Source organism: Panthera uncia (genome assembly GCF_023721935.1).
Source record: "Panthera uncia isolate 11264 chromosome B3 unlocalized genomic scaffold, Puncia_PCG_1.0 HiC_scaffold_1, whole genome shotgun sequence".
In the NCBI taxonomy this organism is placed as follows: Eukaryota; Metazoa; Chordata; class Mammalia; order Carnivora; family Felidae; genus Panthera; species Panthera uncia.
In genome coordinates, this window is record NW_026057582.1 from 115,711,731 (window position 1) to 115,736,297 (window position 24,567).

Genomic DNA, 24,567 nt, shown 5'->3' on the forward strand with positions numbered 1-24,567 from the left:
CCCCAAAGAGCTTATTTATGTGGGTTATGACTATTAATATTTGCCAATTAAAAATTAAAACATTTTAATATTAATTCACTTAAAAATAATAAATCCATTACAGATGAACAAAACAATTTTTGTGAAAAAAATAACTATGCTCCCTCACCCAATAGTGAATAGTTGTGGCATCATATCACATTTTGCAGACCTCTAATTTCTGCATCTAAGCTGCATCTGCTTCTGAATTCCATCTACTGCAGCATCAAATCACATGGCCTCTGGAAAACTCCACTGTACACTTGTGAGAAAACAGGTGAAAATGCAAATAATGTTTGAGTGTTAGGAAAATAGTTTTGACCTTAAACCTCCTAAAAGGAGGGATCTCCAGGGTTCCCCAAATCATACACTGAGAACCACTGGACCAAACTAATAATGATTTCATTCTTTTCACCAGCCATTAGTTTAGAGGTGGACACAGGCCCCAGTTCTAGCCAAGGAAAAGTGAAGGGCAATATGTTTGGGGGTTGGGGCTTCTAAAAGATAAGACCATTATCTACGTCTGGACGGAGTAACATGGCTACAATATCCAGATATGACGTTAAATCAAATATGAAACCAACAGGGAAAAATCTCAAAGGAGTGTAGCAGAGCCAAAACGTAACAGGCCTAGAGTACTTCTATCTCTGGACTTCTTGTATGTAAGATAACTTGATAATGCTGTGTAAGGAGGTCATGGGAATATTAAAAAAGGGGAACTAGGGACAGCCATGATGAAAGCAGCACTCGGACTTATATTAAGGAATGAGAGTGGGAGAGGAAAAAGGTTGAGGAAAGCTGAGTATACCAAGTCTGTACACACCATTTGCGGGTTCTCTAGCTTTCTCTTGTTAAATCAACCTGTCTCTGTTCCTCTCAACCCTCTCCTCACCCCATCCCACCATATGTAAATCCTATTTCAAAAAATTCAATAGAGCTTACAAACACCTGAAGCCAAGAGTATCTCTGATGAGGGAAAAGTAACAAAGTTATATTTTAAATGGTTCTTTATTCATAAACTTGATGCAAGTTTACAAAATTTACTGTACATTGCCAAATAAATCTGCAATGAAAGATAAAACCCAAAAAAACAAAGCATGCCAAATGTGCAGCTGTCAATCTGCTAGCCATCAGGATATTAAAGAATTCAATAATGTATTCAAGATTTAGCCTTAGGTTTAAGGAACTTTAATGCTTTAAAGAATTCTGCCTGGTCACTTATTATCTCAGCAACTGGCAATCAGATCTTCATACAAATGTAACCAAGTAAACAAGAATGTCAGAAAATCTTTTTCTACTGTCCTTTTAACCAAAATAGAAAAAGAAATTAAACACACGCAATAATGCCGAAGTGCCAAGTCTCTCTGGTGTGGTTTACAAAGTTAAAAATTGAAACTTAGAGCAAATGCATAAGAAACACCTTCGAATTTTGTAACTTATTTGTGCAGAAAAGTGTGCTTCTGGATTTCATTTTAAAAGTGCTTAATAATTAGAATTTACTTTTAAATCAAACTTAGGTAGATAAGAAAGTCTATCACCAACCAAATAGGACTGATTCAGGTAAGGCAAGAAAATGGAGAGTACACTGATTTGAGTCAGGTTTTATATAACAATGAACATATATAGAGTTCCTACTAGTTTTTCAATGTAAAAGCCATCGTTATGAGTATACCAAAAATTTTAAGAGTTTCCAAATCAGGTATCTTTTTGTACTTCACTGTGCAGCTTTTGCTCAAGGATTCTTTGTGCCAATCACTTTACAAGTTTATTAGTTTAAAAATGATTGCAACATCCCGTTAATAAAATGGAAACATAAAATGATTTAGTATTTTAAATAACTTCAAGCTCTATACTGCAGTTCTTCATAAGAAATACTGAACCAACAAGAAGCAGATTCAGCCCAACAAGACTCTGAGGCCCCAGTGGAAATTATTACTTACAAAGCCTTAATTTGCACAGCCTTGCTTTGCTTTTGCCTAAAAAGCACAACTCAGTTAAGAGCGTATCTTCAGGAAACAATTCATATCTTCATCTAGCCATAAAAAAGTTTAACACTTTAATGAGTAGGCTTCCTATCATTATTTTGGCAATATCAAAAATTGGTTTTAACTTGAAAAAGCTACTGTGATTTAGAAGACCTTAAATTTTCTAAACCAACATTAAACATCAATTAAACTTTTATTGGCTCTAAATGGAACAGTATATTGCAAGTCCTCATAACACACGAGCTCAATGTGGGAAAGTTACCCTACAGTCGCAACTTCTGTAACCTGATGCTGACTTTCTGCTTAACAGATTTCACTTTTCAAGAAAAAGAGATCATGAGTGGCCAGTATGTGTATTTATCACAAAAAATACAGTAAAGGCCCCACTGCTCAGTCCACAATACCTAAAATGAGCAAAACGAAAAGGCTGTAACTCATACTGGATGTCAGTTGACAGATTATCCACTAAAATATCTATTAGCTAACGTCTTCAGTACTGCTGTTATAGGGGCACTCAAAGCTTGTGTCTGCATGTTGGAAAGATTTTCTTTAAAGCAACATTGGTCCAAACATACGACAGTCAACATATTTAGCCATCTTCCTTTGGAGGGGTGTACCAGCCTGAAACACAATGGAAAAAAAGTTAAAATACCTTATTAAATCAACTAGGAGAAATGGCATTTAAGTTTAGCTACTTTGTCTATTCATATTTTTGTTTAAATATACTGTAAAAAGTAAACTCACATGGGTTGGTAACACGGCATTTTGTTACATGCACATATTTACTTCTATGAATAAATTGTACTTGAATTTTCAACATAAGATCTTTATACTAGTGGAATTTCTAGCTAAAGACGATAATATGGAATATTAGACTACAAGATAGATTTTGTCTTCCATTTCAACTTTGTAGAAGTAAACCTCACTGAAAATAACTATACCCAAAACAAAATGCTGTCATCTTAGAATAAGAGGAACCTGGATTGTCATTAGTGCAAGGATACCATTTCACCAGTGAAGAAGTCATTTCAGCAAGTGCAGGGACTATGCCTAAAATCAGAGTCAGCAGCAGAAACCGACCTAGAACCCATCTCCTGATTCTGAATCTACTGCTCTTTCATCAAAGCTAAGCTTATAAACACCCACACTTTGTAAAATACAGCACTTTCCAATAAACATTTTTGAATGCTGATTACAATGTTTGCTTCAACAAAAAATAAAAGAAAAAATGTGATTTTTTTTTCCTAGACTCAGCAAAAATCTAAGTTTTCTACAGAAAGGCTAATGAAAATAAGACTGGCATGAAATGGCCACTGGAACAGTATGAATATACCAAGATTGGTGGAGCATCCACATGGTTATGAAGTAGTATACAAGCACCTGTGGATCTACTAATTTAGTGTGTTGTGATCATTATGAAAACCCAGGCTTGCCTTCAAGTTTTATCATTTCCTTCTTCAAAAGCTTGAACTGTTTTAAATATTAGTCTTTTATAAGTAGTCACTGAAAAAGTGGTTTGTTTTGTGGTTAAAAAAAAAAAGTGAGCACAAAGTACCAATGTTAAGTCACAAGCTACCACATTTCTAGTAAAGAACACTTTACTGTAAATACTCTCCTTAAAGAAAACTACTTCCTATTAATTTATTTACTCTGCACAAAAAAGTATCTGTTTCACTACCATGGCTATAATGAGTATCTTATTATCAGCACTTAGTTCAAAGTGCCATGCGCATACACTATTCTTTTTTTCCTTACAAGTTTGGCAAGACAGATATGCCATTTTAGAGACGAAGAAACTAAGGCTGAAGCTATTATCTTCAGGACTTGCTCAGAGACACAGGGCTAGCGAGTAACACAAATGGCACTTGAAAAATTGGGTTTTCTAATATCAAATCTACCTCACTGTTAGAGAAGAAGACTCAAAACGTGCATTATGAATACAAGCAAAATTTAAAGTAGAATAAAGTTTATGAAAGATATTTTAAGAGTTTTTTTAAATTTACAACTCAAATACTCTTAAGTGTATACTGAAATGAAAATGTTCCTTGAACAGATACATGTGTATGACTGTCAAAAAGCATTAAATAATCTGAAGATGTTTCAGAAACAGCTGCTTCAGGATCCTGATTGTATTTACTCAGTATCAGTAAGAACTCCACCTGTACAATTGCCTTTAACTCAATTCCTACCCTAATACCATACATTTCAAGTGAGAAGTGATTCATTCATTAATCTACTAAAAAATCTTGACTCTGACTTAGGCCAAGTACTTAGGATACAAAGATTTTTCAATAAAGCAGAGTGTGTGCATCCTCAAGTTAATTTTTTTTCACTGGGGTAACAGTACTTTAAGAGATTAAAGCAAAAACAAACAGGGTAAGTTATCAATAGTACCTTATATAAAACTTCATAAATGGTAATAAATACTTATTGAATTAAACGTACCATTTTTCTCATGTATCTGTACAATGGAATTATAGGATTGTTGGGCTCTTGCTAGATTATACTGATTCTGAAAGAGAATTATACATTTTAAATAAAAACTCTGAGTAGATGAAAATCATTACAAATAATTTACGGATGCATCATCACTATGCTTAAAAGAACACCAGAAACTAAATTAGATTTCTGTTTCAAAAATAATTTTAACTTAATACCCTCATTTCTCAATTTCATTATTCTCTACCACTTTAGGATAACAAAACCAAAGTTGTACTACAATAAAAATCTATTTAAGCTTCACAGTTCATTTGTATAAATACTCTTACCACTGGACAAGTATAAAGCTTTATAGTTCTAGTGCCCTTCTCCACTGATGAATGAAGTTAAAGAATGCTACTCAGACATGAATAAAACTTAAACTCTCCTCCTCATAATAAAACAAAAAACTAAATTACAAAATATTACCTTCAGATAAGGTTAACTTTAAGCTTTGAGAACTATACATATCAATGACATCTTGAGTTAAAGATGTCCATAAGTGGTACCAAGCCATTACTAAAGGAGTCTTCTTTTAAGGAGCCAAATTTAGGATTTTTTCTCTAGTAGTGCAACTGAGTGACATCATAACCTACAATTAATATGTCATGAGCATTCTTCATAGTGGTACATACCTATTATGTTATAGAATAAATTCACAGTACAAAAATTAAAAATGTATAAAACATTCTAAGTGAAAATTCTCCTTCCTACCTGTCCTCCAACCATCCAGCTCCTCCTCTCATCCATCCTCCTTTCCCTACCCAAGTTAACTGTTTCTTATATCTCCTTAAGATTAAATAAGAAAAGTCACATATAGCTGATGTTACTAGCCACCATCCCTTGCTTATCACCCCCCAACAAATGGTAGGTAGCATGCTATAGACCCTGTTCTGCCTCTTCTCACTTAAGGTATCCTGCACCTTGTTCCCGATCACTGCACAAAAAGCTGAACCTTTCTGTTTTTTTAAACCGTGAAATATTCCATTGTATGGAAAGTCAAATATTTATTTATTCCCCAATTGGAGGACATTTAGGTTGTTTTCAATATTTTGTTACAATGTTACAGTGAGCAACCTTGTACAAATATTTCCAAAGCACTGGTAAATAGTCTGAGTGGAATTGCTGGGTCAAAAGACATATGCCTTTGTAATTTTGTCTGTAAGACTGTGGAAATGGGCTTGCTGCTTGGCATGTATGAGAATGCCTCTACATAGCGTTTACAAACCTCTTATTTGTGACAATGTCATAGGTGGACGATGAACTCTCAGTGTAAGTGAGATTTGCATTTCTATCACTGAGTGAGGCTTAGTGTGTCTCCATATGTTTATAAGCCATTTATTTCTATTTCTGCAAATAGACGTTTTATATCTTTTTCTACAGTGTAGCCTTTTTAAATTTTTAAGAGCTCTTGGGGCGCCTGGGTGGCTCAGTCGGTTGAGCGTCTGACTTCGGCTCAGGTCATGATCTCGCGGTCCGTGAGTTCGAGCCCCGCATCGGGCTCTGGGCTGACAGCTCAGAGCCTGGAGCCTGTTTCAGATTCTGTGTCTCCCTCTCTCTCTGACCCTCCCCCGTTCATGCTCTGTCTCTCTCTGTCTCAAAAATAAATAAAAACATTAAAAAAAAAATTAAAAAAAAAAAAAATTTTTAAGAGCTCTTTAAAAATAGTAAAAACCCTCCCATAATGCATCTGAAAAACAAACATAAAATGTTCTTTCCAAGTTAATAAAAAGTAATGTTTTTCCAATCTATATTTTCACCAAAGGACAAAAATACAAAAGAAACAGATTACATATAGCAAAATATGCACACACAGAAACTTGCAAATGATCAAAAAGCAGTCATTTCCTAACCCTACTGCCCATCTACAAGATAAGAAGAGAAAAATAAGAATATTAGCCTTCTCAGTTGTCAATAGCATGATCTTCAAATTCTAGTTTTTTAAATTTATTTTTATTACGTTTATTCATTTTTGATAGAGAAAGACAGAGCACAAGTGGGGGAGGGGTAGAGAGAGAAGGAGACAGAATCTGAAGCAGGCTCCAGGCTCCGAGCTGTCAGCACAGAGCCCCACGCGGGGCTTGAACTCACAAACCGCGAGATCACGACCTGAGCTGAAGTTGTATGCTCAACCAGGCACCCCTTCAAATTCTAGTTTAAAGAGAATGTTACTGCAGGGGCTTTAGTGTAATGGGGAGTTAGCCCTATTTTTTAACTCACTGATTTCTGCATATATCATTATTAAACCCTCCCTTCTACTTTCCTTCAGTTTTTTTTATTATTATTTTTGAGAGAAAGAGAACACAATTGGGGGAGGAACAGAGAGAGAGAGAGAGAGAGAGAGAGAGAGAGAGAGAGAGAGAGAGAGACAGACAGACAGAATCTGAAGTAGGCTCCATGCTCTGAGCTGTTAGCCCAGACCCCGATGAGGGGCTCAAACCCATGGACTGGGAGATCATGACCTGGGCCAAAGTCCAAATGAGCCACTCAGGTGCCCTTTTTGTACTTTTTAAAAAAAATGTTTATTTATTTTTGAGAGAGAGTGTGTGTGATGGAGGGGGGACAGAGGGAGAGAGAGAATCCTGATGTGGGGTTCAAACCCACGAACTAGAAGATCATGACTGAGCTGAAATCAAGAGTCAGATGCTTAACCAACTGAACCACCCAGGTGCCCCTTGATTGTCCTTTCTAACACTGACTTTGAGGTCTGATTCATTCTTGTTCTTTTCTTTTTTCTTTTTCTTTTTTTTTAATGATACAAGGATTTTAGAGCAAGGAGTATTCCCTCTGCCCTCTCATTTAGTTTCTAGTGTGTAGGCATTTCATTGCTAATCTCTAGCTATTCTGCAGTCTTCATTTCAAAGCCCCATTAAGGGCTGTTTGAGTTCCATAATTCCACAAAAGGGACATTTGTTTTGAGCTGGTTATTATAGTTTTTTATTTAATTAGGATCAGAAAATGATCTGTCCTTTTCCTACTTCCAAAATTGAAGTTTTCTTCATTGAAGAGGATAAGTTTCACGAATGTTCCAGAGAGAGAGAGAAGAGAAGAAGGGAAGAAGAAGAGAAGAGAGAAGAGGAGAAAGAAGGAGAGAGGGACAAAGGGAGAATTTTAGTATTTTCATTATGGTTCAGTTCTAAGTCTTTTTAAATTTTCATATGATTTTTTAACCATGATTTAGAATTGCGTTTAATTTCCAAATTCATGCAGATTTTTATTAATCTTTTCATTACTGTCTTCTAACCTTAACTGTATCATATTCAAATTATATGGCTTGTTTTTAAATATTCTTAATTTATGAATTTATAATTTTTCCCCATATTCCATAAATGCTTGGGAAAGATTATATAGTATCTAATTATTGGGTACAGAGTTCTACATCTGTCCATTTGACCAAACTTAATTGGTTATTCAAATTTTCTACATTTTGACATATTTAATTTACTATGAACAAGGTACACTAAAATCTCTCATTATGGTTACCTGGGTCAATTTCTCCTGTGGTTTCACCAGTCTTTCTTTTTTCTTTTTTTAAAAATAGTCAACACACAATGTTCTTAGTTTCATTCATCAAGTTTTTTTTATCTGTATTTTGATGCTATTTTAATAGGTAAAGTAAAATATTATTATACCTCCTGGTTAACTGAGACTTTTATTATTAAGCAGTGCTTTCTGTTCTAAAATCCTATTCTGATACTATATATATATATATATATCACATATTTTGTTGTTGTTATTAGTGTATACTGGCATATCTTTATTATCCCCTCTCAATTAAAAAAAAAAAAAAAGAAAAGAAAAGAAAAGAGGGCGCCTGGGTGGTTCAGTCAGTTGGGCGTCTGACTTAGGCTCAGGTCATGATCTTGCAGTTCACGAGTTCCAGCCCCACATCAAGTTTGAGCCCCACATCAGGCTCTGCGCTGATAGCCCAGAGCCTGGAGCCTGCTTAGGATTCTGTGTCTCCCTCTCTCTTTGCCCCTCCCCTCCTCATGCTTTCTCTGTCTCTTTCAGAAACAAAAAAAATTTAAAAAACAAAACTTCTCAGTGTTTTTTCATCCTTATAATTTAAACATACTTCTTAAAAATTGCCAGATTTTGTTTTATTCATTCTAACTGGTAACTTTAGTCCATTTTTTCTTGTGACTTTACCACCTTACTTCCTGGTTTCTATTTCTCTTGCTTTTTAACATTTTATTATCTCCTCCTGGAGTTCCAATAAGACATTTTAGACCTCCTTCTGATTGTTAGCTCTCAACTTCTACCACAATGTCTATCCCCATGTTCTTCTCATCTGTACAACATTGAGTTATTTCTTCTAACCAATTCTCTTCTGATACCTAATCCACCCATTGTTTCTCATTTCAATCATATTTTTCATTTCTATAAATTCTGTTTCATTCTTTTTTCAAATTTGTCTCATTATACCTGATGGTTTCATTGTTTGCTCAATTTTAGGATGCTTTTTTCTTTATATTATGTTTACACAGAACTATTCATTTTCTCATAATTCTAATATCTAAAGTCTCTATTCTGTGTCTGATAATTCCAAAACCTAAAGTCTTTGGGAATATATATCTCTTATGTATTGTTTCTGCCAATTCTCATTATGCTGGCTTGCTTACTTGTGTGCTTGGGATTTTTCACACTGAATTCTTATTTGCTTGATCTTAATATTTGAGAATCTTGTAGGCTTAAATCAGAAAAGCTTTTCCTCTGAGGAGTATCTGTGCCTGCTTCTGATGAGAACTGTGGATATAACTAACATGAGATCATCTTAGCTTCCTTGGGAGAATCTCAGGATTATGCAAGGTTCTCACATTTGGTTTGCCAACCTTGCTCATTTATAAATAAAACACCGGAATACTTAGTACAGGTAGCACCTCTCCACTCCTTGAAAGGAAAAAACAAAAACCAGATGTCTCATCTGAAGGTGATCATTCACCACAGAATTCTCTAGGTAAATGACTGGAGGTCCATTAGGAGAAGGGTATGATAGGTGTCTTTGTTAGAAATAGCTTAGGGGCTGCTCCAAGAGTTGTGTGCTCTAGGATTTCACTATTTAACTCAACTATCATGCCCTCCATGCGGTGAATGAACATTTGTTAGGGTACTACCTTGCTTATCCAAACCCCAAATTCTTGCTAAGTCGTAATAGCAGAACTCTAGAAAGCTTTCTTACCACTACAGCCTAGATTTAATGTTATAGCCTGTATCCCCTGTTAACTGACCAGAAAACCAGCCCAGGCCAACATCCTCTGCCTTATGGCTTGCTCTCAGCTCCTGCTGGCTGAGCCTAGGGGAGCAAGCTAATGGCAAGACTGTACAGTGAGTGACTCTTGCTTGCATAGAATTGCAGATCCTCAGCTCCATCAATCTTACCCTATCTCCAAATTTAATGTGTGCTGACAGCCAATTTTTTTGTTTTCCAGTACTTAGGTGTATCATTTTAGTAATATTTTCTTTTTTTTTTTTTATTGTTTATTTATTTTTGAGACAGAGAGAGACAGAGCATGAACGGGGGAGGGGCAGAGAGAGAGGGAGACACAGAATCGGAAGCAGGCTCCAGGCTCCGAGCCATCAGCCCAGAGCCCGACGCGGGGCTCGAACTCACGGACCATGAGATCGTGACCTGAGCTGAAGTCGGACGCTTAACCGACTGAGCCACCCAGGCGCCCCTTTAGTAATATTTTCAAGAGATAAACTCATTCATTTATTTTGAACCAATAGCTGATAGTATATTTAAAAATATTTTAAATAGGGGTGCTTGGGTGGCTCACTCGGTTAAGCATTTGACTTTGGCTCAGGTCATGATTCTTGTGGTTCAAGAGTTGGAGCTCTGGGTCAGGTTCTGTGCGGACAGCATTCACACTCTGTCTCTCCTCTATCTCTATCAAAAACAAAACACTAAACAATTTTTTTTAATATTTAAAATATTTTTGAATAGTTATATGTCAAAAGAAAGAGCACAAATGATTTAAAGTCTCCCATCTCTAACCTGCCCCATCAATACTTCAATACCCCCATATCAGAAATAGTTGTTAGTACTTTCTTGATTATCCTGTAGAGTTTAAAAGCCTACAAGGTAGGGGCGCCTGGGTGGCTCAGTTGGTTAAGCATCCAACTTTAGCTCAGGTCATGATCTCACAGTTCGTGAGTTTGAGCCCTGCATCGGGCTCTGTGCTGACAGCCCAGAGCCTGAAGCCTGCTTTGGATTCTGTGTCTCCCTCTCTCTCTGCCCCTCCCCACTCCTGCTCTGTCAGTCTTAAAAATAAATAAAACATTGAAAAAAAAATTTTGAAGTGTACAAGGTAAAACTCCTATTACATCATGTAAAGTTTCCAAATTCTTAACAGATATTAATAAGAAAAAAATGGAAGAGTGAGGTTTTATAACCATTCATTCAAAAAATTCACCTTCTAAGACATACTTTACTAGGCAAATGTGCTTAGCTGCTTGACTTAGCATTATATATAAAATGGTTATGTTATGTACTTGCTAAGAAAACTATATATAATGGAAATATAAAGGTTGAAAGTAATAACATTGACACTGAGTAATTCCAAGAGAACTGTGGCACTGAACAGAGTATTGATATTACAGAATTTTAAAACTAGAAGAGACTTAAAATATTTTAGCTCAAGATACAGAAGCCCAGAAGAGGTAAGTTTACACAGTGAGTTATTAGTACAATGTTCTTTCTTTTTTTGTTTTTTAAATGTTTTATTTATTTTTGAGACAGACAGAGTATGAGTGGGAGAGGGGCAGAGAGAGAGAGGGAGACACAGAATCTGAAGCAGGCTCCAGACTCTGAGCTGTCAGTACAGAGCCTGACATGGGGCTCGAACTCATGAACCACGAGATCATGACCTGAGCTGAAGTCAGACACATTACTGAGCCACCCAGGCACCCCTAAAATGTTCTTTCAATTACTCAAAATGATCTAAGCCTTTTATATTTTAACATGAAAGATATGCTAATTTTTTATAAAAACATGATGAAATTTAACATCAAGTTCTACATAAAAATAAATGCCAGGAAGAAATTTAAAAGACCAGAAGAAGTAAACCAAATGTTAATAGTATTTCTAGGTTACAGATGACTTCAGTTTTTTATATTTTTTCCTATATTAAAAACCATGCACTGCACATAAATTTTGTCAATACAAAAAATAAAATTATAATAGCCTACTACATAATCATTCTATCGGCAGATTTAATACACCTAAAATATATACACTGTTAAGAAATGCTAGTTAAATGTAGTTAAGTAATTCACTAGTGTTCAATAATTAACTTCTAGACTTTACACAAAATGGTATTTTATTCCAGTGCAAAGAAATAGCTGTTAAAAGAACTCAAGTAAAATGAGTTATTGTATAGTACTATCCCAAATAGATGATTTTTCAAATCATCAATCAATTTTTTGCTTCCTCTGTGAGTTAAGACTCTAGTGGACTCATGCTTTTGATGTGCAATACATTTATAAATACATTATTTAGATTTCATACTATTTGGATAGGCATTTAACACAAGATTCACAGACCTTTAGGAACTCCAAATTTTTAAAAATGTTAGGTTAGGATAACTTCCATCACACAAATACTTTTGCAAAATATACTAACTTCAGAGTATTGTCCTTGGTCCATTTAACTGTTTCGAGAAACTACAATTAGACATGGAAAGATGTTTCGGATATAGTGAATAAAGAACACAACACAGTGGGTAAGAGTAGAGACTAACATCAGACTGTCTGCTTCCAATTTTTGTTCTGCCACCTGTCATCTTAGACAAGTTATCTAACCTCTGTGTGCTTCAGTTTCCTCATCTACAAAATGAGAATAATAATACCTACTCTTAGGTTAGTAAAAGGATTGAAAGAGTACATACAAATACAAAGTTTAGATCAAAGCCTAGCATATAAATGCTCACTGGAAATTAACTATTCTAACATGATCTCAATTTTGGGAAACTTCAAAGTACGTATAATTTTTTTACTAGTATTTTTTAACTTACATACCAATAATAGATTTACAATTATAGACATGTCTTTCTATAGTAAGAATAACAAAGACTAAAAGAACAACACGTCTCCTAAGGTAACAGAAAATATAGATTATAAATGAGTATGTCATCGTCTTAATAAAAGTACCTTATTTGCTCCAAACTGTACTCTGGCTTTGCCTTTCACTAAGGTAGCATTGATTTGCATGATGACTGATTCTATTGAGTAGGCACTGCTCCAGCCCTACAGGAAGAAGAAAACACTTCTCTAAAACATAATGGTACTCTTGATTCCCACTTGGGAAAACTTAACAAAATGGCACATAAACAGCTCTACAACAGCAAGACAATGTTAAGAAGTCTGCATGCAAGAGAAAAAAGTTGGACCATTTCTAAAATCTTGTAAAACAAAAAAACCCTATATTCTAAGTATCAAATATGAGCAAATTAGAACCTTATATACACATTGCTCTTAGAATGCCTATCCTTGCATAGCTTAAACACCAAGTACAATGTCATTTTACTGATTTGCCTTAAATAACTTTTTCATTATTAAAAGTAGGTGCTATTGAAAACAACTTTTTTTTAAGTGGGTGGTATTACATCAGAGTCTTTCCCCTCAGAATCTAATTTACATCATCAAAACACTCCACTGAGATTGAAAAATATGAGTATCATAAGAAATTAGTTACCTGTTTTGTGAGAAGTTCCATACATAGTGCTCCACCACCCAACACATACCTAAAAAGAGAAATGGATTCTTAATCTGCTAGATCTCAGTGTTTCTTCTTAATTTTTAATATTTTATTTTTTTATTTACATTGAGAGAGAAAGAGAGAGATAATGAGAGCGAATGAGCAGGGGAGGAGCAAAGAAAGAGGGGAGAGACAGAATCCCAAGACAGAATCCCACACTGACACACTGTCAGTGTGGAGCTCAATGTGGGGCTTGAACTCAGGAATCATGAGATCATGATCTGAGCCAAAAAAAATCAAGAGTCAGACACTTAACCGACTGAGCCACCCAGGTGCCCCCCTTGTAATTCTTAAAGTACTACCACTAAGGAAGTATGCATACAACCAAAGGTTAGAAGATAACATGCAAAAATGAGAACAGTGATTAGGGTTCTAGGACAAAGGATAGTTAAAAAATTCTAATGCCATCGCTTTATTATAGTCTTATTTTTTTTTAAATAATGAATCTTAGAATGCTTAAAGATGCTAAGGTATGTCAGAAACTAGGAACTTACCCTAAATATTTCAGAGAATGGAAATGCTATATTCATCTGAATATTTCTCTACTATCATGTTAGCCAATGGCACCAACTTTACCTTATCTATAATAATGAACACCCACATTTTGTGGTTTAAATTGTTTTTATCCATTCTTTTGTGAGGATCAAATGGTTCTGACCACAGAGCCCCTCTCTGGGTCTCCTCAATTTCTCTTGCTAATCCTGAGAACTGTTCTCTGAACCAGACAACTTCTGGCAATTTCCTGGATCTCTCTTAGGAAATCATTATTTAGATCAACATTATTCAACCTTTTAACCCCTTCTCAAACAAAATAATTTCATTTCTACTTTGTTATTTTAAACTTCAAGATACATGAAATATCATGTCTAAAAATAAAATCAAGAGCATGATAATTATAGAAGAAGGACTGATAAATCTTGAAAACATGTAAGCTAAGACCACAGGTCTGATTAGATATAAGTGAACACTGAGTCCATTACAAACTTTTTTTGTCCCCAGGGACTTTCCCCCCTTGCCTGAGATTCCTTTTGCTCCCTACTCTTCCAAATGCCGTATTTCCCCCCAATAAAACTCAAGACCATTCTAGCCTGCAGATTTTGTATTCTGGCTAACGAAACACATCCTTGGGTTGACCTAACCAAATTACAGAAAAGTAAGGAATCTAAAAACTTCTACTATAGACCATTATAATTGTTATAGTGAAATTATTCAATAATGGAAATTATTCAATAATTCCCACTTCCTGGAGAATTTAAGCAAGTGTCTCTTACGTGGCTGCACCAGACCTTGGAAACTTCCAAAGTTAAAGTTTATAGGAGGAAAAGAAAAGCACTTCAAAACACTAGATTTGGGTGGAGAGTCATGGGATTTTAAACTTTTTTGTGTATTCCCCAATGTTCCTAAAACACAAAAATCTATCTCCAATCATTTGACTCTCCCAATGGGCTCAGAGTGTCTTATGTATAGTGGTTTTAATTTTTTTTTTTTTTTAACGTTTATTTACTTTTGAGACAGAGAGAGACAGAGCATGAATGGGGGAGGGTCAGAGAGACGGAGACACAGAATCTGAAACAGGCTCCAGACTCTGAGCTGTCAGCACAGAGCCTGACGCGGGGCTCGAACTCACGGACCGCGAGATCATGACCTGAGCTGAAGTCGGCCGCTTAACCGACTGAGCCACCCAGGTGCCCCTATAGTGGTTTTAAATAAACATTTGCAAATTGAACAGAATTAGAAGATCCATGTTTTCATTTGGATTTTGCTTTCTCCACAAATTGCTCAGACTCTAGTAATCTGTTAATGAGTTAACACTATTCTTGATCCTTACACTTCAGAAATACAAAATACAGACAGGGACTCCAGGACTTATCTTAGGAAAAGGAGTTATGTAGACCAGCCTGAGTTACCAATTATCCAACTGCCACATTTCTTTTTAGCACTCTACTCTTTATTCTGAGGATGGAGAGTCTTTCAGGTGGGAAGAAGGAAAGTTTTTGTACTCACAGGTCAAATAAAGTACGTTTTCTACAATGCTGTAACTACGCAAATGTCTAGTACCCATACAAAAAGTGAGATAAGTAAATTTTTCCATAATACACACTATCAGCAGCATTTACACCTAAAAGGAGTGGCTGATAGAACTCTACTTCCATACTGAGTTATATTCATTTTATGATATATGTTCCAAACCCTTACTGTTCTTTGCCTCCAAACAAATAGTTCCTGCTGAATATTGAGACAATTCAAGAACACTGGAAAGAAAGAAAAAAATAATAATCTACTGGTCATTTAAAGATAATATGCCACATTCACAGGCAAAGTAATATTTTCAGCTTAAAAAACTTCAGTTGTGGGTGCCTTGCTGGCTCAGTTGGTGAAGTGTGTGACTCTTGATCTCAGGGTGTGAGCTGGGCACTGGATGTAGATATTACTTAAAAATAAAATATTTAAAAAACAAGAACAACCAACCAAACGAACAAAAACCTTTCAGTTGCCAAAGTTATAAAATAAACACTATCCTAAAGCTTAGCCTCTTCAGGCAATTTGTGATTTTTGTTTTATTAGGAGCTTCTTGCAAGAATGTTTGCTAGCTAACTTGCCCATCCACAAGCTACAATGATCACTTAAACTGCACTGATGAGGAGACAACAGAAAACATATATCAGTACTAAAGTGTTAATACAACATGATTCTTAAGTGAGCCTAAGAAATGAGAAATGTAAAATTTTTAGTTTTTAAAAAATGTTTATTTATTTATTTTTTGAGAGAGAGAAAGAGCACAAGCAGGGGAGGGGCAGAGAGAGAGGGAGACACAGAATCTGAAGTAGGCTCCAGGCTCCGAGCTTTTAGCGGAGAGCCCGATGCAGGGCTTAAACTCAAGAACTTTGAGATCACAACCTGAGCCGAAGTCAGATGCTTAAGTGATTGAGCTACCTAGGCCCCAGAAATGTAAAATTTTTATATTAGAGTCAAATTCTTCACAATAATCACATTTTTTAAAAAAAGGAAGGCTTATTTGCCCACATAAAACAGTCATGACCCTTCCCTTCCTTGAGACAAGGAAATATTAATTATTGATTGTAAGAACAGAGGCTTTAGATAGGAATGAAAGAAAATGCTGGCACTTAAAACCAGATTATTAACATGTTTCCTCAATACAAACAGAAACAACCCATGGTCATCTAGAAGTAGTGATATTCTCTTCATGGATGACTGGGGCACAAGTAATAATTCACATTATATCAACCAATAAAGAAAGCATTTTCAGTTGCCTACAAATAGCTCTCACAATGTATTAATGAGAGAAAAACAATCTTTATGATTCTCTCTCAAGTTACTACACTCTGATCTGGATTAAGCAAGAAAGATAGTCAGATACTAGTGGATCATTAAAATAACTCATAAAAATATCAAGACAGAATTATGTATTACCCTAAACTGTCTACATCTTGCTAACCTACTGTATTTCCCTATCTGATTCATTGAGTCACAAATATTTACTGCACACATATATGCTACACACTGAGCCAGGCAGAGTATACGTTGAAGAAAACTGACAGGACCCTGTCCTTCATGATGGGAAAGGGGACCCAGAGTTCTAGGAGAAGGAATAACCAAGGGGCTTTTTAAAAGTATGGTAGTCAGGAGCAGCATTTCTAAGAGAAATGCACAAGCTGAGATTTGCAGGACTTAAAAGTGTGGGTGGGAGTAACACGCCAGGAAGATGAATGTATGTATAAGAAAGGTTATGAGGAGGGGTGCCTGCGTGGCTCAGTTGGTTGAGCATCCACCTCTTAATTTCGGCTCAGGTCATGATCCCAGAATCGTGGGATCCAGCCCTGCATCTGCCTCCATAATGAGTGTGGAGCCTGCCTAAGATTCTAAAATATTTAAAGAAATATTAAAAACAAGAAAGGTTATGAAGAAAAAAAAAAAGTTTGCTGGGTACTGGGGGCTGAAAGATATCCAGTGGGGTACCAGCTTAGACAGGGGAAGTCTGGTACAAGAGTATTAAAGAGATGGGGGGCGCCTGTGTGGCTCAGTCGGTTAAGCATCCGACTTCGGCTCAGGTCATGATCTTGCGGTCCGTGAGTTCGAGCCCCGCATCAGGCTCTGTGCTGACAGCTCAGAGCCTGGAGCCTTTTTCAGATTCTGTGTCTCCCTCTCTCTCTGACCCTCCCCCATTCATGCTGTCTCTCCCTGTCTCAAAAATAAATAAGTAAACGTTAAAAAAAATTTTTTTAAATAAATAAATAAAAACATACTCCTTTAAAAAATAATAATAATAAAATAAAGAGAAAGACAAGGGCAAGATCACAGGTGGCTTACGGTAAGGGTTGGGGTGCCTGGGTGGCTCAGTCAAGTTAAGAGTCGACTTCAGCTCAAGTCATGATCTTACCTTGTGGTTTTTGAGTTTGAGCCCCGCATTGGGCTCTGTGCTGACAGCTCGGAGCCTGGAGCCTGCTTTGGATTCTGTGTCTCCCTCTCTCTCTCTGCCCCTCCCCCACTCACACTTTGTCTCTGAAAAAAGAATGAACCTTAAAAAAATTAAAAAAGAAAAAAAAAGAATATGGCAAGGGCATCAACCTGTAAGAGCAAATGGAAAGATACGGAAGAGTTTAAGCAGGGGAGCAACATAATCAAACACAAATTTATAAAATATCACTTTAAAGCTTACATGAGGGAAGGAACAGAGGAGTCCAGTCAGAAATCCTCTGAAGTGATGGTAGTAGCAACAGAAATGGAGACAAGTAACTGGATCTTGGAACCCTCTGAGGAGAATTAGAAGACCGGATATGGGAAATGAAGGAAAGGTGTTATAAAGAATAACTCCCAGTTCAATAACTGAGATATGAAAGGCTGGGAAGGGAGACTGGAAAGGAGAGGAGTTCAAGTTTTTGTGCTACAAAATTTGAGATGCCTATGTAAGAGATATTCCAGGGGCACCTGGGTGGCTCAGTCAGTTAAGCATCCGACTCTTGATTTCAGCTCAGGTCATGATCTCATGGTTCATGGATGATCTGACTGCATGGAGCCTCCTTGGGATATTCTCTCTCTCTCTCTCTCTCTCTCTCTCTGCCCCTCCTCTGCTCGTGCTCTCTCTCACTCTCAAAATAAATAAGTAAATTTAAAAAAGAGAGAAAGACATTCCAGTAGAGATGTCAAAAAACAGGTAGACACTGGGAGCAGTAAAGATATATAAAAATGCAGGATACAAAACCTGGGAGTCACTGACACAGGAGGTATTTTGAAAGCCATGGGAGCCTTTTCAATAAATAATACTAGAGTAATCGGACCATTAGGCAAAACTCTAGGACCTAAATCTCATACCTTATACAAAAACTAACTCAAAATGATTCACAAACTTATCTGTAAAATGTAAAACTATAGAACTTTGAGAAAACACAGAACAGGAGAAAATCTTCAAGATCCGGGACAAGGCAAAAGTTCTTAAAATTGATGCCAAAAGCATAATCCCTAGAAGGAAAAACATCTATAAGTTGAAACTCATCAAAACTAAAAACTTTTTGCAAGATATAAAATCAATATATCAACAACAGATTTTTTATCTGTTGCATTTCCATATGCTAGTAATGAAATAGCAGAAAGAGAAATTAAGAAAACGATCCTATTTACAATTATATTAAAAGGAATACCTAGGAATAAATTTAATGAAGGAGGTGAAAGACCAGTACTCTAAAACCTCTAAGACACTGATGAAAGAAATAGAAGGTGACACAAATAAATGGTAAGATATACTGTGCTCATGGACTGGAAGAATACTGTTTTGGATAATAGAGGCATTTAAACAACCTAAAGACTCAGTGCAATCCCTACCAAAATACCAACAATGTTTTTCAGAAAACTAGAACAAAAATCTTAAGATTTGTATGGAACCACAAAAGGCTGAATAGCCAAAGCAATCTTGAGAAAAAAACAACAAACCTGGAGGTATCACAAGTTCATATTTCTTTTTTTTTTTAATTTTTTAACATTTATTTATTTTTGAGACACAGAGAGACAGAGCATGAACAGGGGTGGGTCAGAGAGAGAGGGAGACACAGAATCTGAAACAGGCTCCAGGCTCTGAGCAGTCAGCACAGAGCCCGACGCGGGGCTCAAACTCACGGACAGTGAGATCGTGACCTGAGCCAAAGTCGGACGCTTAACCGACTGAGCCACCCAGGTGCCCCACAAGTTCTTATTTCAAACTATATTACAAAGCTATAGTAATCAAAACAGTATGGTACCGGCACAAAAAGAAACACATAGATCAATGGAACAAAATAGAGCCCAGAAGTAAACACATATTTACATGGTCAATTAATCTAGGACAAAAAAAGACAAAAATATACAATAGGGAAAAAGACCATTTCTTCAATAGTGTTGGGAGAACTGGACAGCTACATGCAAAAGAATGAAACTGGACCATTCTCTTACATCACACAAAAATAAACTCAAAATGGATTAAAGACCTAATTGTTAAGATTTGAAACCATAAAACTCCTAGAAGAAAACATAGGGAGTAAACCCTTATAAATCAGTCTTAGCAATATTTTTCTGGATAGGTCTCTCCAGGCAAAGGAAACAAAAGCAAAAATAAACAATTAGGACTACATCAAACTAAAAAGTTTTTGCACATTAAAAGAAACCATCAAAAAAACAAAACAAAAAACAAGGCAACCTACTCGATGGGAAAAGCTATTCACAAATGATATATCCAATAAGGGGTTAATATCCAAAGTGTGTAAAGAACTCCTACAACTCAACACCAGAAAAATTATAATCCAGTTTAAAAATGGAAAACCTGAATAGATATTTTTCCAAAGAATACCTACAGATGGCTAACCGACATATGAAGAGGCTCACTAATCATCAGGAAAATGCAAATCTAAACCACATGATAATATCCACTCACACCAGTCAGAATGACCAGTATCAAAAAGACAAGAAGCATAAGTGTTGTCCAGGATGTAGAGAAAGGGAACCCTCATGCACTGTTGGTAGGAATGGAAATTGGTGTACCCACTGTGGAAGACAGTATGGAGGTTCCTCAAAAGAAATGTACTAAAAAGAAAAGTACATACAATCTAGTAATTCCACTTCTGGGTATTTACCCAAAGAAAATGAAAACATTAATTTGAAAAGGTAGGTTTACTGCAGTATTATTTACAGTAGCCAAAATATGGACATAATCCAAGTGTCTATTGATAGATGAATGGATAAAGAAGTGGTGTGTGCACACACACACACGCGTGCACGCACACACACACACACACACACACACACACACACACACAGAGGAATATTACTCAGCCTTAAAAAGGAATGAGACCTTGCCACGTGTGACACATGGATAGATCTAGGGTATAATGCTAAGTGAATGAAAGAAGTCAGACAGGGAAAGACAAATACCATACGATTTCACTTGTATGTGGAATCTAAAAAATAAAACAAATGAACAAAGAGCAAAAAAAATACAACAGACTTGTAGTTGCCAGGCCAGGGGGTAGGAGGAAGGTGGCATGGGAAGTGGGGGAGAATAGGTGAAGGGGATTAAGAGGTACAAACTTCCAGTTATAAAAGAAATAAATTATGGAAATAAAAAGGTCAGCACAGGAATATAGTTAATAATATTGTAATAACTTTGTATGGTGACAAATGATAACTATACTTATCACAGTATGCATTTTATAATGCTTAAAATTGGCAAATCACTAAGTTGTACACCCAAAAGTAATGACAGTATATATCAACTATACTTCAATTTAAATAAATAAACTAAAAACCTTTGCTCCACAAGTAATTCTATTAAGAGGATAAAATGAAGGTACATACTGGAAGAAATTAAAAACCACATATCCAACAAAGAACTACTATGTAGTTCATATTAAATATTTTTTCAAAATTCAACAATAAAATAAAAAACAATCCAATTAAAGAACTGGCAAGCAACATGGACAGATATTTCAGGGAAGAGAATATGAAATTGCCAAATAAGCACATAGAAAATATTAGATATTAGAAAATACACATTAAGGAAACAATTTTTTTAATGTTTATTTATTTTTGAGAGAGACAGAGACAGAGTGTGAGGGGTGAGTGGGGGGCAGAGAGAGGGAGACACAGAATCTGAAGCAGGTTCTAGGCTCTGAGCTGCCAGCACAGAGCCTGACGCAGGGCTCAAACTCACGAACCATGAGATCATGACGTGAGCCAAAGTCAGACATTCAACCGACTGAGCAACCCAGGTGCCCCAAAGAAACACAAATTAAAACCACGCTGAGGTATCACCATCTCTCAGAATGGCTAAAATAAAAACAAGTGGGAACACCAAATGCTGGCAAGGATGTGGAGAGACTAGATCACTCACACATTCCTGGTAAGGATATAAAGTGGTATAGTCACTATGGTAAAGTTTGTCAATTTCTTTAAAAATTCAATATGCTGCAATAACTGTATGACCCAGCCATTCTACTCCTGGACATGTATCCCAGAGAAAGCAAAACACATTCATAGAAAAACATGTATACAAGAACTCATATAAGCTTTATTTGCATCAGCCCAACACTAGAATCAAGCTAGAAGTCCTTCAAGTAGTAGCTGATTAAACAAAATGTGGTACATGGTACACCATGGAATACTTCCTAGCAATTAAAACGAACTAGTCAAACACGTTAGATGAACCTCCAGGGAAATCAGGACAAATAAAAAAAACTAATTGCTAAAAATTACAATCCCAAAATGTATGATTCCATTTATGTAACCTTTTTTCTGAAATGACAAAATACGAAAAATGCAGGATTAGTGGTTGCCAGAAGTTGGAAAAGTGGGTAATAAGAGGGAGATGGGTGTGGTTTAAAAATACAAGGAGGATTCTTGTGTATTTGGAACTTCAGTATCTTCACTGTGGTGGTGGAGACACAAACATACACAGGTGATCAAGTTGTGTAGAACTTAATACATACATACATACAAATGAGTTATAAGAGAAACTGGGAAAATCTGAGTAAGTTCTATGGATTGTATCACAGTCTTATTGTGATATTACACTACAGTTTTGTGAAACATTACCCTGGAAAGGTGTACAGGAATCTTTATTATTTCTTATAGCTGCGTGTGAGTATACAATTATCTCAAAATTTTCAAAAAGCCACAGGAATAGAAGGAAACGAGAAAAGAGAAAGGACCCATACCAAATTCTGAAGAACTCCAACATGCAGAAGTCAGGTGAACAAGGAGTTGCCAGCTAGAGACTGAGAGGAGCGCAGTCAGAAGCCAAGAGAAAAAGGTTTTCAATGTTGTTGAGAAATCAGATAATCAAATATGATAAAGCCTGAAAAAGGACCCCTGGATTTACCAACATGGAAATCCCTGTTGGCAACAGAGTTTGGGAGGAATGTTAAGAGCCAATACCAGACTACAGGGGCTGAAGAGTGACAAGGAAGTGAAAAGTGTGATTATGTACACATTGCTGTGGGAGTGTAAGTGGTACAGCCACTTTGGAAAACAGTCTGGCATTTCATTAAGAAGTTCAACAGTTACTAGAGGACCTAGTAATTCCACACATGTATGAAAGAAATGAGAATATACATGCAGACATTTATGTGAATGTTCATAGTAGCATTATTCATGATAGTCAAGGTATCACAAATGTACGGGGCTCCTGGGTAGCTCAGTCAGTTGAGTGTCTGACTCTTGATTTCAGCTTGATTTCAGCTTGGTCATGGTCTCGCAGTTGGTGGGTTTGAGCTCCACATCAGGTTCTGCACTGGTGGTGCAGGGCCTGCTTGAAATTCTCTCTCCCTCCCCTGCCACTGCCCCCCCCCCCCAATTTCTATCTCTGCCCCTCCCCCACTCTTGCTCTCTTAAATAAATAAACTTTAAAGAGAAAAAAAAATGTCCACGGATAAATAAAATGTGGTATAGCCATATAATATAATATTATTCGTCCATAAGATGGAGTTAGGTATTAAAATATGTTACAATATAGATAAACTTTAAGAACATTTTGCTAACTGAAAGAAGCCAGCCACAGAAGGTTGCATTTTGTAGGATTCCATTTACATGAAATGTGCAAAACAGGAAATCTTTCAAGACAGAAAGGAGATGAGTGGTTGCCAGTGGGTGGGGAGTTGGTGGGGGTGGGGGGGGGGGATGAGGAATGGTTGCTAACAGGCACAGGGTTTCTTTTGGAGAATGATGAAAGTGTTCTGAAATTAGAGAATGGTAATAGTTATACAACTTCTATGAATTTACTAAAAACCACTGAATTGTACATTTTAAAAGGGTGAGTTTTATCATATGTGAACTGTATCACAATAAAGGTGTTACTTAACACAATGGCTATCATAAGAAACAGGAATAGAGTAACAGCTAGAAAATGACGGAGGATATAAAATATATGGAACTGCTCAATAATCTGATCAGACTCACACAGTGCTTCAGCCTGATTGTGAGATTGCAAAATTCTGCATTTTATCAGTCCTTCACATTTTGTAGTTCTTCCCAAGTCAGCCAGTAAATCTTCCCCATCACTTAACAGTTGACTATGAAGACCAAAGTCACTGATTTTTTTTCAAATCAGCATTCACCTTACATTCACCTTTCCATTCCCACTGTACCATTTTAGGTTGTCCTCACTTCACTCTAAGGGCCATCAGCTCTTAACTAGCCTTGCATTCTTCTAGGCTTTGGGAACACAATCTGTCTTCTTCCACTGTTACCATATTTCTCTCTAAAACATTCTCTTTCCTGTATTTTCCTGTTCCTGATCCAGCTACTGAGAGATAAATTCAGTATCCATGGGTAACAGTTTCCTTACCAGGAATAAAAAAGAAGATGAAAACAAACAAACAAAACAAAAAATCCTCTCACCACTCCATAATCCTAAATTACAACAAGATATTCTGTCAGCACAATTTCATACAACTCTTCTGTATGAATTCTACCTACCTTGTTTTTGTAGCTCAAACTCATCTGGTATGCTATAAATATATCATGCCCTTTCTTAGATATGTGATTGTATTTACTTTTTAACTATGTAGATAATTTTCCTTCAACCTCCACCAGTAGACCAAACTGAACTCACTCATATATCAATGCCCACCTGAGAACCCACCTACTTGACAGTCTTCCCAGATCACTACTACTGGAAGCAATTCCCTTTTCCTTTAACCTCAGAGAACTCAAGTCCACACTTCACATTTGCCAATCAATGAAGTACTTACATTTTTAATCTCCTTTTATACTGCTAGCTTTTTTTTTTTTTTTTTTTGAGTGAGAGTGTGAGCAGGGGAGGGGCAGAGACAGAGAGAGAGGGAGAGAGGG

At 36.3% G+C, this 24,567-nt stretch overlaps 1 protein-coding gene across 3 annotated transcripts in view; it reads right to left on the reverse strand.

Moving 5' to 3' along the window:
* Positions 1–2,177: 2,177 nt before the first annotated feature.
* The window catches only part of UBE2Q2 (ubiquitin conjugating enzyme E2 Q2), a 64,652-nt gene continuing 42,262 nt past the window's right edge, over positions 2,178–24,567 (reverse strand). For 2 of the 3 annotated variants that reach the window (XM_049613919.1, XM_049613918.1), the window contains 4 exons: positions 13,174–13,222; positions 12,630–12,725; positions 4,449–4,515; positions 2,178–2,624 (listed from right to left, as the gene is read on the reverse strand). In XM_049613919.1, the coding sequence (XP_049469876.1) occupies positions 2,593–2,624; positions 4,449–4,515; positions 12,630–12,725; positions 13,174–13,222 (244 nt within the window). In that variant the 3' untranslated portion in view covers positions 2,178–2,592. Of the gene's footprint in view, positions 2,625–4,448; positions 4,516–12,629; positions 12,726–13,173; positions 13,223–15,432; positions 15,489–24,567 lie in introns of those variants that run through there. The other variant, XR_007453885.1, reaches the window with a different exon arrangement.